At 42.7% G+C, this 16,368-nt stretch overlaps 1 protein-coding gene across 9 annotated transcripts in view; it reads left to right on the forward strand.

Moving 5' to 3' along the window:
- Positions 1-16,368, forward strand: part of MAP2K5 (mitogen-activated protein kinase kinase 5) — a 258,142-nt gene that overhangs the window by 210,387 nt on the left and 31,387 nt on the right. For all 9 annotated transcript variants that reach the window (XM_080807862.1, XM_080807858.1, XM_080807865.1 and 6 more), the window contains 2 exons: positions 5,844-5,905; positions 8,853-8,898. In XM_080807862.1, coding sequence (XP_080663988.1) covers positions 5,844-5,905; positions 8,853-8,898 — 108 coding nt within the window. The remainder of the gene's footprint in view (positions 1-5,843; positions 5,906-8,852; positions 8,899-16,368) is intronic.

Raw genomic sequence — 16,368 nt, forward strand, 5'->3', positions numbered from 1 at the left:
TGTGAACAAGAGTGGAGCAATCTAAAAGAGCCGTGGCAATTAGTGTGAATCCCAGTGCATAGAAACAAATTGTTGGGCTGGGCGAAGGGAACATTAGGCTTAAATTAGAAATTTATTTTTTTTAATGTAAGTGCATTAACTCAATATTGATCAGACTTGAGATGGTTCTCTGACTTTAACTACCTGTTGACTTGATGGCTTGACACCATGAAATCTGAAAATAAGCTATTAAAAAATGTTAGAAGGCTTGCCATATTCTATTTAACTTGCCAGGCTGGTTTAATCTAACCACATCACAACTGACCTTTAGAATTTGCCAGTGTGGCCAACACCTTGAGAGTTTTGAGAAGTTGCCCTTCTTCTGTCTTCCTTCTTTTACTGCTAGCAAGTATAAAATCTTGGTTTGAAGGAATTTCTATTTTGCATGAAGAGAAGGGGACAGGACATAGATGAAAATGTTCAAGGTGGCTCCCCATCCTCCCACCCCCACCCCAGCTGCTCTCTGGAAGTGAGAAAGGAAGAAGGTGGGAGGGCAGAGACAGTCTCGTACAGCCCTCCAGATGCCATACTCTGTTCTCTGTCACTCTTCTTTATGAACTCATGTGTACCAGCCAGACTTAGTACCCCTAGTACAACCCAAATGCCCAGCTCTTACTTAGCTATTTCCTCCATCTTGCAGGGCTATTTATTAGGGGTATACATCTTTTCCCGCGAATAGTACACAAATTCTTTAAGGTTATGGATTAAATATCAGTCATCCTACAATGCCAGGCTTAGCGCCTTTGACACAGTAGGTGGTCAAGAAAATTACTGAATGAAAGAACCAATAAATAATGAATGACTATCCATTTTTATTACATAGTATTTTATGTCTATGCCCTGTCAATGTTTGAATTAACTACCATATCCTTCTCAGGTTTCATTATTATCTATAATTATGAATTAAAGGCAGAAATTAAATATGCAGGTATATTTTTTCAAGCAGAGTTCCCTAAACTTTTTTCCATTGAGTAGTTATGCCAGCCTTTCCACTTAAACAAAACTAAGCTCCGCCAGGAATCTGGACCTCATCAGAGTTTTGAAAAATAGTTCCTTACCTTTTTCTTTTTAAATTTTCGATTTCAACATCATTTGAGATTCATATGCAGTTGTCAGAAATAGTATGGAAAGGGGCACCTGGATGGCTCAGTCTGTTACATATCCGACTCTTGATTTTGGTTCAGGTCATGATCTCAGGGTCGTGAGATCAAGTCCCACATCAGGCTCCACACTGGGCTTGAAGCTTGCTTAAGATTCTTTCCTTCTCCCTCTGTCCCTTCCCTCCCCCTCTCTAAAATAATAATAATAATAATTTTTTTTTAAATAATAAGAGGGAGAGAGCCTGTTTACCGTTCACTCAGTTTCCCCCAGTGTTAATAGCTTATAAGTATAGTACAGTTTCACAACCAGGAAATTGACATTGATACAATTCACTGAATTCAGATTCTACCCATTTTCCAGGCACTCACACATGTGCACACACGTGTGGGCAGGCATACATGCACAAACATTGTCCTGGATCTTTCCGAAGCCAAGAAACATAGTTTAAAACAAAACAAAACAAAACTATGCTTTTGAAATAATGATCTCTCTTTTAAGTAAGTGATTTTGAAAGCATTTGCCTCGTGTCTGTTTTCTGTATTTGGAGTACCCAACCTATCTGCCTGCTCTCAAGGTCACAAAGTGTGCTTACAGGCATAGTTAGTCTGCAAGTAAACTAGCAGCCCCAATGATTGGAGTCAGCCCTCCTTCCCCCTCCTCCCCTCCCCTACTCTTTGAGTGTGTAGGTACACACACACACACACACACACACACACACACACAAATTTTCTACTGCTTGCCTTTTTTATGCCTGAGTACCTTGCTGACAAGTGCTAATAACAAAATACCCAGAGAGAGTCCAGTTGAAGTTAGCATACATTAAACATTCTGAACTTGTCCTTTTGCTCATAGATTGTGCATAATTAATAATTAAACAGTTTCAGTTGTAATGGGTTGACCTTCCTGAACTGTTCATTATTCACAAGGCAAAGGCATCACTCAGACTTTTTTCCCATTGTCCTTCGCTGTTCCCTAGCATGACACGTGCTTGTGTTCTAGTTGTTTAGCACAAGGGGCTGACCAGGTAGTTACTGAAACCTCTGAGACTTGGAGACTGTCCTCCTTGAGGACCAGAATTGCTTACTGAAATGGTTGATGGCCGCTGTTTTTACATAACAGTTGCTGGCTCCATAACAAGATCCAGCTTGTGTCCCTGTAGCAGGACTCTAGAGTTGATAAGGGACTAGAATCTCAGGTTAAGGCTTCTGGGTAAGGTTGTATCCACTGTTTCATTCCATGCCTCTGTGCTTAGAAGTTCAACAGAAAAGCATCCCCCAGAAAAGTCCTAAGGTGAAGTATAGGACCCGGGTCTTAAGGAGAGTGACTTTTATTAACCATTAAGAGTTGGTTTCAGCCAGTTCTGAGAGTTGTTACTGTAACTGCTTCTCCAGCTCGTTTTTGTGTTTTTGAAATGTATTTGTTCATCTTCCCTGAACCCAGGTTTTGCAGAGCACGTTTTTGATGCATAGTAGCAAGGACTTGACTAGATCCCTGAACCCCTGGGCAGGGTTCTCAGGCTCCTTCTAACCCAGTGGTGACTGGCTGCTGCCTCTGCCTGGAAGCTGCGGGGAAACTGGGACAGCTCCACTCTGAGCCTCCCTCCCACCCTCCCTCCTTGGCGCAGATTTGAATTCCAGCATGAAACAGACAGATTCTTGGAGGTGTTCTGCAATGCTCTTCTAAACAAACTTCTGGTTTTACTTGCATAAAAATGAGAAAAGTATACTCTAAAAATCCTCGCAGTGTGGTGAACACCATCAGGTCTCTTCATTTGCTTTCCTCTGGAGTGTTAACAGCCTGCGTGCTTGTGTGGAGTAGGAGACTCTCAGAGGACTCCTTTGCTCACCCCTCTGCCCCCTCCCCATGTTTGTGTGTGACATTCTGACCACACCCCTGCACGCGCCAAGCCCCCCATCCCCCCCATCCCCCACCAGTCATTCTTCTGTATCTCAGAAAATTCTCCTTGGAGGTATGCAAGAGACACAGCTTTTAAAAGGAAAAGAAATATCTGGCATTATGCATGTGAGATTAGAATTTCCCCCCCGCATCTCTGATGAGTGATTCTTTCCAGGCACCCCTAAGATGAGACTCTGCTCTCTGCGGTTCTGTAAAGTCGACTTGGGGTGGCATTTTCACAAGTGAAATAAATTATTCATGGGTACCACCCAGTGTTCCTTAGTTTTATATTATGAGGAACTTAACAGGCTACAATATCAGGTCTTAAATAAAATTAACTACCCATGCAAAGATGTCACATTGCCTCGTTTTGTTTCTCATCCATGTTAAAATGACATCTTCATCAAGTTGCCTAGTCTATAATTCATTAATTTACTCTTGGTATCATACTTTGAAATGAGGCCCACATTAGCATCATGTTTTATACCAGGATCTTTGTAGAAAACCAGTCGAGAATTTTAACCATCTTAGTAAATATTCAGCCACATTAAGGCAGTAGGCTTTTATCTTCCTAAACATCGCATTTAAAATCAACTACTCCTCAGACACTCCCAGGACCAGAGCCTCCAGAAGAATTTCAGAAATGATGACTTGGAGGACTGACTCCCTGATCGGGGTCCATAGTTTCTGCACCTCAGACTTTGAACCGTTTTTGTACTACCCGTTTCTGAGACAGTGAAATGTCATTTCTTAAACTGTGCCTTGTAGAATCTTGCAGGCGCTGTGATATATATATGGCTTTCCTAAAACAGGCCGGGCTGAAATTGATATCATGTTTTATTTTTGCTCTTCAAACCGATGGGACTTCTGTGGCCATTTTATAGTACCTTTATCGAAGACTTGTCATGTTGTTGCATGCCTGTTTCTTCTGAGTGGACGGTTTCATCAGACCCCTGTTTTTCATGTCCTCTCTCTGTAATGCCTACATGTAATCCTTTGAACTTGGCAAGATTTTATTTCACTCCCATTTTCCTTTGTTTTCCTTTCTTCTTGGAAGCCTTTCTCTACTGATGAGAATTTTAAGTTTATGATTACTAACCTTCTCCTGATCTGGATGAATAGAGTAAATTCAAAGAGGACAGAAAGGCAAAATCTAAGGATCATTTCGTTCACATTCCATTTCTTTTAACCTCTTTGGGATTTATTTATTATTATTATTATTTTATATATATATATATTTTTTTTGGCTGCTTTGACCTCCTCAGTTCCTTTTGATTTAATTGTATTTTCCAGCAGTTTCCAATTGTTTGAATTGGAAACAAAGCCTTAATAAGAGTTCTAGTTAATTTTCTGTCTTGTAATTACCGATCTCATTTTTCTGATAATTGGCCACAGCAATTATATGTATATTTACTAATCACATAGGAGGCTGTGCAATTGTATCTATCTGCCACCATTGATAATGACACGCATATTGCAGAGGTGCTTTTATCATCTTCTTTTTTCCACTACATCAAAGCTATTTCCTCTCGTTCTCAATAATGAATACATGCATGCATTTGACACAGTTGTGTGCTAGAGAAATTGTTTGGCTCCCACCAAATGCTGCATGCTCTGAGTTTCTTGCCTGCAGCGCTGGAAGGTTGTATGTAATGATATATTGCTCATCCAAATGGCCAAAGCACTCCAAAGCACAGTGAGATTAAAATAAGTCATTCCTTTGTTAATTTAAATAGGTGCATGTATCATACTTTGCAGGGCACTTTGTGTAGGGATGTCAGAGAGGAAAAAAGCCGCCGAAAGGTATTTTTAATAGCAAATGAGAATAGATGGGAATGGAGTCATTTGCAGCTGCCTACTTTATGTGGCTCTCTTGTTCCAACTGTAGGTCTAATGAGATGACTGTTAAAGTACTCTGCAGTGTAATTTCATTACATCCTGAGCCGCTACACTATAAACACAGTGGCGCTCTCTGTCATTCTTGGAAAAACTCCTAAATTCTTAAAGCCTTCCTTTGCAAATGGTAATAGGGTTTGCTCCCTGTGTTACTCAGTGGTTGTCATTTGTGGCTTAGTTGTTTCCTGCTCTTTTAAGTGGCTCCCACCTCCGCCCCAGTTCTGTTTGGTGGTCAAGGTGGGAGTTTTTCACTGGGTCCTTAATTCACAGCCTTTCTCATACATATGACGAGTCTGCCCAGACTGGCAAATAGACTAAAATTCTTTTCAGGACACAGCTTCCCCTGTAAAAGCCTTTCTATTAAAATAAAAAACAAAAACAAACAAAAAAAAAACCTGACCCAAATGCTTCAGCAAGCAGTTAAGAGCAGTTGAATATACAAATAAATGTAAATAAAAAGGAAAGTGTAAATAAATAGCAAATCCAGTAAAAGAAACAAAGGTCAACACAAGAATAATTTCACAGCTCTTTGTTAATTACAAGACCATTTGTGTGTTACTTAAATAATCATTAATTTCTCATTTACACTTTCGTACCTTCTTTCCTACCCCGTGGCTATCATTGTCCTTTTTTCACCTCCCCTCCCTCCTTGCTCTCATGTTTCTCACCATTGTAAAATGTGTGTGGCTTTAAATTTGGCATTTTTACGTAAACATGTGGGAGAGGGTGTAGACAGTCTTTTTAATTGGACGAGGCCTTATTTTTCTTCCCACATGGTGCGGAATCCTTGTTATAGATTCATCTTTATCCTGCTCCTTCGGGGAGCTGGGCAGGGGTTGGGGGGGAGGCGCATGGAAAGGAAGAAAAGGAATTGTTGTGACTTTTGGTGACTTGTTTTTCCTCCATCCCAGGATTCGCCCGTCCTTCCGGTTGGAGAGTTCTCCGAGCCATTTGTACATTTCATCACTCAGTGGTGAGCCCGTTTGCAAACATGCCATGCCCTCAATGTAAATGATACATGCCATTAACTCCCAGGCTCCGCGAGACCTTATGGCTCTCCCTGCTTCCTCTTGGAGACGGGAGGGACTTCGGGGCCTTGGGCAGATGGGGCAGCAAAGCTGAAGAAATTGTTTAAATTATGTAAACGTTATTTACACAAAGGGTCGTAAATGTACTTTAAAGGCTTTTTCCTGTTTTAATAAACTGCTGAGAATCGGGCTCCTTCTTCGAGCACAGATACTGTTGCTATCCAATTTCTTTTTTTTAAGAAATACACAATTTTATAGTCCCTATTGAACAGACATATGAAGCTTATTTTTATTAATGTAACCTCAAGTTACCCATAAAACTGTCTGTCACTTAGTGGAAGCAGCATAGTTTATTAATTCATTGGGTTTTCAGTAAATAACTTTTATCTTTGGTTGTATGTTAAACACAATACTGGTGTTCCATTTCAGTGAATTTTGATGTTTGAAAGACTATGAAAACATGGTTCCATTAGGCCCACTTGAACCATTAAAGAACTGGGAGGAACCACAGGTCAAAGGGCCCTCAGTGTCGTTTTACACCTGAGGAAACACACATTTTTCTTTGCCAGCCCTCTGCCTTTTCCCCCTCTGTAGGACAAGGGTCCCCCTTTCACATCATCCACCTGCCTCTTCCCCATTCAGCAGCACCCAGGAGGCTATGGACGGCCTCATTGTTCCACTGCCCTCCTTCTGCCCTCTCCCTCTCCCTAGCATGGAGAAAGAGAAGGAAATCGGGAGCATAGCAATGACTGCCACAAAGCAGGAGGCAGAACTAACCAGAAACTATTCGGGACATTCCGGAACTTACTCCCAACTACCACTGACTGCCTTCCCCTAGTCCACCGAATTCCGTTTCATCACGCCTTTAGAGTCATGTTTGGTGGTGGAAAACGGAACCCTTCCTTCCTGTGGTGCCTGGAAATGGTGCGGTCAGGAGTCCTTGCCAAACCAAAACGTTTGTGCACTGTCCTCTGCCCCTCCCCCTCAATGATCCATCTGATGATTACACTAAAGTGAAGCTAAGAAATATTCCTTAATATAAATGTCAAGCTTTATCACCTTTTTGACTAAGTGTAATATGTTACCTCTTAATAAAAATGTCTCATACGGTTTATACTCCATAGAAAAACATGTGAGGAAGAGATTTTTTTTTCCCCTGACTTTAAAAATTTTATTAACACTGTTTCTATTTATTTAAAAGACTTATCTAATATTCTGTAGCTTTTAAAACCTATTTTTACCCTGCAGATGTTTCATTTCCAAAGCACACCACGTTGGAAAAAAACATATATATCCATTGAACACTGGAATCCTGAGCTCATCGATAATATTAGAGCCCATTATCCAAAAATGTGTACTAATCTCTCTTAATTTCCTTTACGTGGAATTCCTAGAAACACTCAGAAACCCATCATGGGAATGCCACATTTTGAACTGCAGAAATTGAAAAATAAACCATGCCATTCCTAAGCTGCCCAGAGCCCTGGTTTGGGTATCATCCGCCTGGCGCTCTGGGATTTGTGACGAGAGGGCTGTGCATCTCACTGTGTGGCCTGAGACCCCCTCAGAGGTGGGGCCGGTTTGGGGAAGAAGTGAGAGGGGAGCAGATAAGGCTTTGCCTTCCTTCTGTCCAAAAAATTAATCAGCTGCTATGTAAAAGTTTTATAGAGACAGGGGGAGGGGTAACCTGTGTTGAAATTTCCACAGATGTCAAGCCGAAACAGAAATGATAGTGGGTAATAGCCTTGTTTTCCCAAGAGATACAGCTACTTTGGAATGTCAGATTAGGACTGTTACCAACTCCACTGGCTAGACAGCTTGAATTACTTGCTAATGAATGCAGTATTTGAGAGGTGCATATGGTTATTTATAGGGAAGGCAAATGTCCTTGATGTCATTAATGGTTCATAACTACGGTTCTTATTTACCAAATGATCATTAAGTCTCTCTACTCAAAAAAAAAAAAAAAAACACTGTCAACAAATGCAGGCATCATATGACGGGTTTTCCTGGTGCTTGTTAGAGGTTGCCTTGTGTAAAAGAAAAAGCATCTGTGTGATTTTCAAGTAATAGAAGAAGCAGTCTCTTTTCATGACTTCATCCCACAGACTCTCTGAGTTTGGTATGGATAACAGCCACCAGATAGGTAGCTACTCGTAGTCACATCAGTCCCACGTGTGAGTGCTTCATCCTGTAGCCTTCATACATGACACAGCTACTGATGATACTTACCGCATGTAAGACAAGCAGCATTTTGTATGAGGAATGTGATCCTTTAAACAGCTTAAACAAACTTAACTCCCCCACCAGCTGTTTAAAGAATATCGACCTGCATTGTAACCAGAATAAATAAAAGTTGAACTAATTTAACAGCCCATTTGTAATTTTGTAGCATTATCTAGATTCCTGGCTTCTTTTATGACTTGTCATTCAGAGTCAGAATGAAGGAATAAAATATTTTTTCATTTGACCTGGTAGTCATGTTTTTTTTCTTATTACCTGATCCCAGTTACAGAAAAAGAAGTCTATTGTTACTTAGATTTAAGTCTGAAATAAACTGAAAACTGAGTCAGGAAGAAATATTGCTGCTTTTTTTCTCTCACAATTATTTCAAAAATGGAATTATGTAAATTTAAATTCATTCTTCATCTGTAGTGCAAGAATAACTACCCCCCCAAAAAATCTTTGTATTTCTGATTCATGAGATTCCCCAAAATCTGATTAATTAAAGGCCCAAATAAAAGAAAGGGGATATATGCTAATACTTTGGCCAAGAATTGAACACGGTGAATTTGAAGTCATTCAGATTCCAGGGGAAATAGTCCATGGTGGAAAGTATAGCACAGATCCATGCGTGATCTAGATAATGACGAGCTTTTCTTCCTCTTACAGCATGCGAAAACAACCCAAAGAAAGACCAGCACCTGAGGACCTGATGGTAAGTACATTGTTTTAATTATGTTAGCATCCTCTAGTTATATATCTGTGCTTAACCTTCTGCTGAAAGAACTGGAATGGAATTTAAAACATCCACAGGCTCTTAGGGAGGCTGCATTACTTACTCCATTTGGGTAGGTGTTTTGAAGCTCATATCCTCAGATAGTAGTTTTTACTTTTTTAAAAATCCACCACCGGGGTGCTTGGGTGGCTCAGTGGGTTAAAGCCTCTGCCTTCAACTCAGGTCATGATCCCGGCGTCCTGGGATCGAGCCCTTCATCGGGCTCTCTGCTCAGCAGGGAGCCTGCTTCCTCCTCTCTCTCTGCCTACCTCTCTGCCTACTTGTGATCTTTGTCTGTCAAATAAATAAATAAAATCTTTTTAAAAAATAAAAATAAGGGGCGCCTAGATGGCTAAGTGGGTTAAAGCCTCTGCCTTCAGCTCAGGTCATGATCCCAGGGTCCTGGGATCGAGCCCCGAATCGGGCTCTCTGCTCAGCAGGGAGCCTGCTTCCTCCTCTCTCTCTGCCTACCTCTCTGCCTACTTGTGATCTTTGTCTGTCAAATAAATAAATAAAATCTTTTTAAAAAATAAAAATAAGGGGCGCCTAGATGGCTAAGTGGGTTAAAGCCTCTGCCTTCAGCTCAGGTCATGATCCCAGGGTCCTGGGATCGAGCCCCGAATCGGGCTCTCTGCTCAGTGGGGAGCCTGCTTCCTCCTTTCTCTCTGCCTGCCTCTGTGCCTACTTGTGATCTCTGTCAAATAAATAAATAAAATCTTTTAAAAAAATAAAAATAAAAACCCACCACCATTTTGTAATAATAAGGGAGGGGGCACCTGGGTGGCTCAGTCGTTAAGTGTCTGCCTTCGGCTCAGGTTGTGATCCTAGGGTCCTGGGATCGAGCCCCGTGTTGGGCTCCTCTCCCACTCCCCCTGCTTGGGTTCCATCTCTTGCTGTAGAAAAGAAAAAAGAAGAAACTTAAGGTAAAACTCTCTTCCTCCGCCTCACACGCAAGGGTCACCAGTTAATCTGGGTTACTCCTCCTCCTCTGTTGTTACCGCCTCTCAGCACCCAGAGCATCGGTAACAGAAAAGCGAGTCAGCATATTCAGTTTTTAGCGGTGTCCTGCAGGAGATTCTGAACGTGGCGTGGAGTCCTCTTGGATTCATGCAGAATGAAATTAGATTGGCTGCAAAAGATCAAGTTAATGTGAATCTTTGGTCTTTCCTCAGAAAGAGACAACTATGAGCTGCGGGTGCTGTGTTCTCAGCTCCAAGGCCGGTTTCTTTGATGGCGAATGACAGTTTTTAGTCAAGCAGGGAGAGGAACAGAGACGCTCCCTAGCAATTCCCAAATGGTCATTTGTTTAGTGCAGATTGTTGATTTGACAATGCACAAGCTGTTAGAAGGAATGCCGGGATCGAGCATTAGTAACTAATGATTACAGTCTGCTCTTTCTCCTGTTTCGTGTGCTCACCAGTCCCTGTCTTTAGACCGTTGCACTCAGAGCACATCCCAACCAGTCTTCTGTCACCACTTTAAACAAGAAGCATTTTGCAGATACCAGTTCAGAGGGTTTCATCTGTTGTATGCCATCCTGATAAACACCCTACGTGCCCAAACTTCTTGTACAATACACCTTTCGTCCCGGAATAGAAAATAAAAGGATGTTTCCCTTTTGCATCATGAGCACTTTCCAGGAAGGTAGCGTCCTCCCTCGTGTTACCCCTGGAGCAAATCTCCATTTTCAGGGTAGTTTCAAGTTAAAGTTCACCCCTAAAAACCTCTGCAATTTATAACTGTGCAGGTATCGTGTCTGGAATAAACTGGTCTTTTGGCGGTGGCGTGTCTTGGATGGTTGGGAGATTGTTGCAGTTAGTCACATTTGAGAAAACTTGGAACAGGTTCTAGAGATGGAGACCCATTTACCTTGTGCATTATTATGCTATGGCTGGATAGCTCAGCTATTAAAACAAAGGAATAGGGTTTCATAAAACAGATATCTGTTTGTAAATGCATGTTTCCGTGCTGCAATGAGTTGGCCACTTTTAAATAAAACACTGTGGATCGCACGTACACCCATCCATGCATATGGATGTATGTCCTGGTGGGGAGCACAACTCCAGGGCAGCAAGTCGTAAAGACAAGGCCAGAGGGTGCGTACTTTCAGTGCCTGAGAAGAAAGTGTGTGTGTGTGTGTGTGTGTGTGTGTGTGTGTGTGTGTGTAGAGACAAGTGATACATATCTTGATATCTCTCTTTATAACTGTACACCCTGGTGTGTGCTGTCCCACATTTTTAATTAATAAATATCAATAAATCAGTAAAATACAATGAAAAATGTAGTCACAGGAAGCCCAGTTCTCTAGTTAATTTAACATTTGTAGGACTGCTCCCAGTGGGATTTAAATAAACATATTCCCTCAGGTACAGCACTCATGAGGCACCCGGCTTAGAAAGGGCTCAGTGAGGAAGCCGAAAGCTTGGAATGTGTATGAGGCTCCAGTGGTCAAGGGGGTTGGGCCCTGCCTGCCTCTGATCACGGTATTGAGCCACATAGGGGATGAGAGAGAAATTGGGTTGTACCTGGCTTGAGGAACCTGAGTCACGTCCTAGGAGCCCAATCTTAAGGAACCAGCTTCTTTATTTCTTCCAGCATATTAATGGCTTTAATTTTTCCTTTTCCCTCCCCACCTACAACCTATTTGATGGTGCTCCCATCTGGAAGCTGAGAGCATGCTCTGGAATGCGTGAACTGGAGGGGACGTTTGTCACTGTGGGTGGGGGCCTGCCCTTCACAAAAAGAGCAGTTTATCTCCCTAGCACGGTAGCACGGGCCAGCAGGGCACTGACATGGGCCGCATCAACTGTGAGGCCTGCAGGACTATCCAAACCAAAGAAAGAGAATCAGAGATGGGCCCGGGTGGAAATGCTGAGAGTTACAGACTCATCACCAGAGACCGCTGGTAAGCACAGCGAGCCCCACCTGAGTAAACCAGACTACAGGGAGGGGTGGGCCATGTGCACAATGGGCATACGAGCAGTGTTTGGCTTTTTATCTGCCGGGGTTACCTTATATCTACAATACCCCAGTCTTCAAACCGTCATCTTTGCAGTGTTTGGCCATGTCAGTCTCAAAGCTAAAGTTTAGACTCTTGAAGCCACTAAAATCCCGGTGTTAGGACTCATCTAGGTGTTTGGTTGTGTAATTCTACTTTGTGTGGTTGTTCCTGAGACGGTTATCAGTTTTTATGTTCTAAGTGGAAGTATGCTAAAGCTGGACAAAGAAATTCCCTTAACGCTCACACTTTGGGGAGTCCAGAGTTCATGTAAGCTGATACACGTGTCTGGCGTGTATCTGTTAAGGTACATAAATAACCCATTCAGAAGTCCCATCAGTAACATCCAGATCATCTTGGGAGATTTCAGAACCAGATAAACAATTCAGTTCGGCAGGTCTTATTAGACCGTGATGTACAAAATCCTGTGCCTTACTCAACAGAAGATACAAGGAAGAGTAAGCCACATTCATACAGTCTTGCAGGAGACACAGCAAGTGTGCAACTTGCTAGAATAAAGTAACTCAGAACTGCAGAGTTCTCTGGGGGTTCACTGGGGAAATGGGGAAAGCTACACCGAGAAGGTGGCATTGGAAAAGGGCCTTTGGAGAATGGACTGAGAGTTTTCAAGGGGACATTCCAGGTAAAGGAAACAGGCTGGGCCAAGCATGAGCGTATTAGAGGCTCCAGACTTTTTTGGAGCAGTGTGAGACCTCTAGTGCCTTTTGAACAGAAATCCCTTTGACATTGGCCTCGTGGAGTCCCAAACCCACAACAGGGGAATTCAGATAGGCAACACATTCACCACCAGCTGGGCGATCTGTTAAAAAATTCCACTTCTTATAGGAGAAACCCTTTCTTCTTAGAGAAGAAACCCTAGTCCAAGTCTGAAAACTTGGAGCTGACATGGAAGCAACACACCAACCCACCCACACCTTTTCTTGTGAGTGGACTCCCATTCAGGTACAGGGAAACCCTTCATCCTTCAGTCCTTCGAGAGCCATCGTGGGAATCAGGAGCCAGCATTAACCCAACAAAGGAGAGCCAGCCACGCAGGCGGCCAAGAACTTCCCTCATGCTGACAGCCCCCATGCACTTTCTCTGCTCCTAAGAACTTTCTCTGCTCCTTGTGAAAGAATCCACTTTTATAGCACACTGGTACAAATCACAGGGAAGACCTAGGTCAGCGCTGCCCCAGCTCTGTGATGTAGGACCTGCAAACTTAGAAAAAAGTTTCCAGGCTGTAGAAGCCCTGTGGAGATGGAAGCAGAATGTTCACCAGGCTTCGGACAACACGGCAGAGATGTCTCGGCTTCTGTGGAGTGGGGGACAGCTGCTGCCATCAGAAAGGATTGGCGAGGACGCGGCAAGAAGGGAGAAGGTGATGAAACAAGGGTGGTGGAGACCTTTTCCCAAAATGTCAATAATTCGATTGAAGGACACCAAAAAAATAAAAATCAGACCCCTAAATTCAGAGACAGATGGCTTGAGATGGGAGCATATTGAGGTGGAGAGGTTCAGATCTGGCTTTGCTATTCAGATTGTTATGGTTTTGAATAGAGGATACGGTGAGAACATTGTTGGGTAGACCCTTGCTCGCATAAGCCACAGAGAATTCTTCTGCCCAATGAGTCTTCTTCCTGTAGGGTTCTCTGGTAGCTGTGGTCCAGCTGTGCTTTAACAGGAAAGCCTCCACACTTCCCTTCCCTTGTCAGCAGCTCCCCATTCCCTCCCAGCTTTTAGTGTCTTCATGTGCAAAACGGAGGGGATGCACGAGATCACCAGTCCTTGACCTCGGGTCCATGACTTCAGGAAGTCTGTTAGAGCCCCTGAAATTACATCCAACGTCACATATGCATGTGGAGATTTGCATTCTTTTCTGAAAAGAGAAATCTGTGACTGTCATCAGTTTTTCAAACGGGACCATGACCCTGAATGATTGTTAAGCTCCCTCGCTGCCTTTTCATTCTGTTAGTTAGTGCAATGCAGCCAGAACGAGACGAGCAGCTCAGGAGGGAGGCGTTCACTCCGAGGGCGCTGGCCTGGTGCAGCGGAGGGACAGGAAAGGCCCTCCCCGTGGGACTCAGGAAGGCTGCCCACCAGCTGGCAGCTAGCCCTTTAACCTGCCAGGCTATCCTGAATGTGGGCCTTGACTCAGGCAGGGAGGGTACGGGCCGTGGGCACCTCCGCAGTTACAATTTGGGTTCAGAGCACTGTAGATCCTTCTATGCATTTAGAGTATTTCCAGAAGCTTCCCCTGTCTAAGCTCTATTTAATGGAATCTATGCATAGTAAGTAATCAGGTCAGAAGAAGCAGCATCCCGGTTTGAGATCAATCGCTGGCTAATACTTTATCTAGGCCACTTTATTATCTCATGCTGATCTGATTCCCATTCTCCTCCTCCTTTGTGGCATGCAGTTCGGCTGTGGTAAAAGTACGGATCACATACATATTAAAAACATATACCCATTCTATCTGTATGTAAATGCGTGAGGCACAGCTGGATATTGCAGAGGAGTTTGATTTACTAATAGTTATTATCTGTTCTAGCTGCTCAGTGGCAGAGAGAATTTCAAAGAAACAAGCTGGCGCAGAAATTGTCTTTATGCTATTACTATACTGCTTTAGTAATTGTTTAAAAACATGGGTTTTCTCCTCTGGTTCTAATAATGCCTGTTATTTTGTGCATTTCCTGGTACATTCCAGAGCAGGGCGTCCTCGTTCAGTATCTTCTCGGGTTTGGGGTTTTTTTTTTGTTTTTTCCATTCATGCGACTAAGAAGAAACACAGAGGGCAGTTTGCAATTGAAATTTTGCAGTTGACATTTTGCTTAGAAAGCAAGTAAATTGTGGGACTTGGAATCTAAAAAGCAGGTGTGGATCGTGGGGAAGGGATGTCAGTTATAATCAAAATAGTGCTTTTAGATTTTTTTTTCCCCTTCATCTAAATCCCAGCAGCTGCAAACTTGAAGGCATCTCATTTCTCAGAAAAGGCTCTATGGATAAGAGGTGGTATTGTTTGGGGGCTAATAAACACCAAACTGCTCCAGAAAAATCTGTTTAAACATTTAATTACTTGTTAACTTGTTTAACTCCTCTCTATTAAATTGTCACTGGTAGCTTTTCTGTGTATCCAAACCTGATTGTAATTACATTTTCCGATAGTTTGGCTGGTTGTCTCTCACTTAATCAGTGGATGTGATAAACTGGGCATCTGCATGCGGCATGGTCACTTTTAGAAATTGAAGAAATCACCAGGTTAGATTTTTGTCTCTCCAGCACTTCAATTCCAGTATAACTTTTGGATTTACAGCAAATGGTTTCATTCACCACTATTAGACCTAAACCTTTTGACCACAGACAGATGGAATGAACTGGACAATTAAGAAGATGATTTTAGGGGCACATGGGTGGCTCAGTCCATTGAGCATCCAACTCCTGATCTCAGTTCAGGTCTTGATCTCAGGGTCGTGAGTTCAAGCCCCATGTTTAGCTCCATGCAGGGCATGGAACCTACTTTAAAAAAAAAAAAAAGACAAGATGATTTTATTCAGGCTATTGCAATATGAGGAATGTTTATTAATGAGGAATGTGTCCAAGTAAAGGGATCAGGCCAAGGGTATGGAGGCAGGTAAGCAAGGAGGTCATCAACCAGTCCTAAGGAAGTCAGGAGGAAAGATGGAAAAGGGCGAAAGCAGGGTGGTCCTTTGTGGCTGACAAAAGAGTGGGGAGATTTCTCCTATTTTAGTTCTTTCTGGGAGTACAGGGCTCCCATGAAATTCAACATTATCACCACATTCTACTAGACCAAAGGTGAGTTTCTGTTTCTTTTGATCCAGAGCTTACTTGTATCCCAAACACAAATAGGCGGAAAGGCACATTTCAGCAGCCCCCTTGCACAGTGTTCATGGACCTACTGTACTTGCAGTTGGAACTTTTTAAGATACTAACGATGATTTAATAAGCAGTTATGAACTTGGTTGTCATTTACTCCATCGAGCTTTCGCCTGTGTCTTGAAGAGCATGTTTTAAAACAGACCCTTAGGTCCAGACTCCTGTGTGTGTCTGGCCACCCGTTCTTGCAGACATCACTTTTGCTTTTGGTTACTCATCTGGAGGTGCAAATCAGCTCATTAGCTAAGGCACCCGGAATTTGCAGGGAGAATCCCTAGCTGGGGTTGTAACTTCAGCTAAGTATTTCCTTCAAGCGCAGATAGCATCACAGAAGCCTGGGGGCTCCACAGAGGGTCCAATTTACAACCACGGAATGATTTGTTTTATTATTATTTTCAAGTTCTGAAGGCCATTAAAATCATCTGTTTGTGTCTGCTTATAAACAGGAATCCACTACTCAGAAGTTGATTTTAGCTTTTTAATTGCACATAATTACAATGGCAGAATCACTGCCTGGA

The sequence above is a fragment of the Martes martes genome (genome assembly GCF_963455335.1).
Source record: "Martes martes genome assembly, chromosome: 7".
Lineage (NCBI taxonomy): Eukaryota > Metazoa > Chordata > Mammalia > Carnivora > Mustelidae > Martes > Martes martes.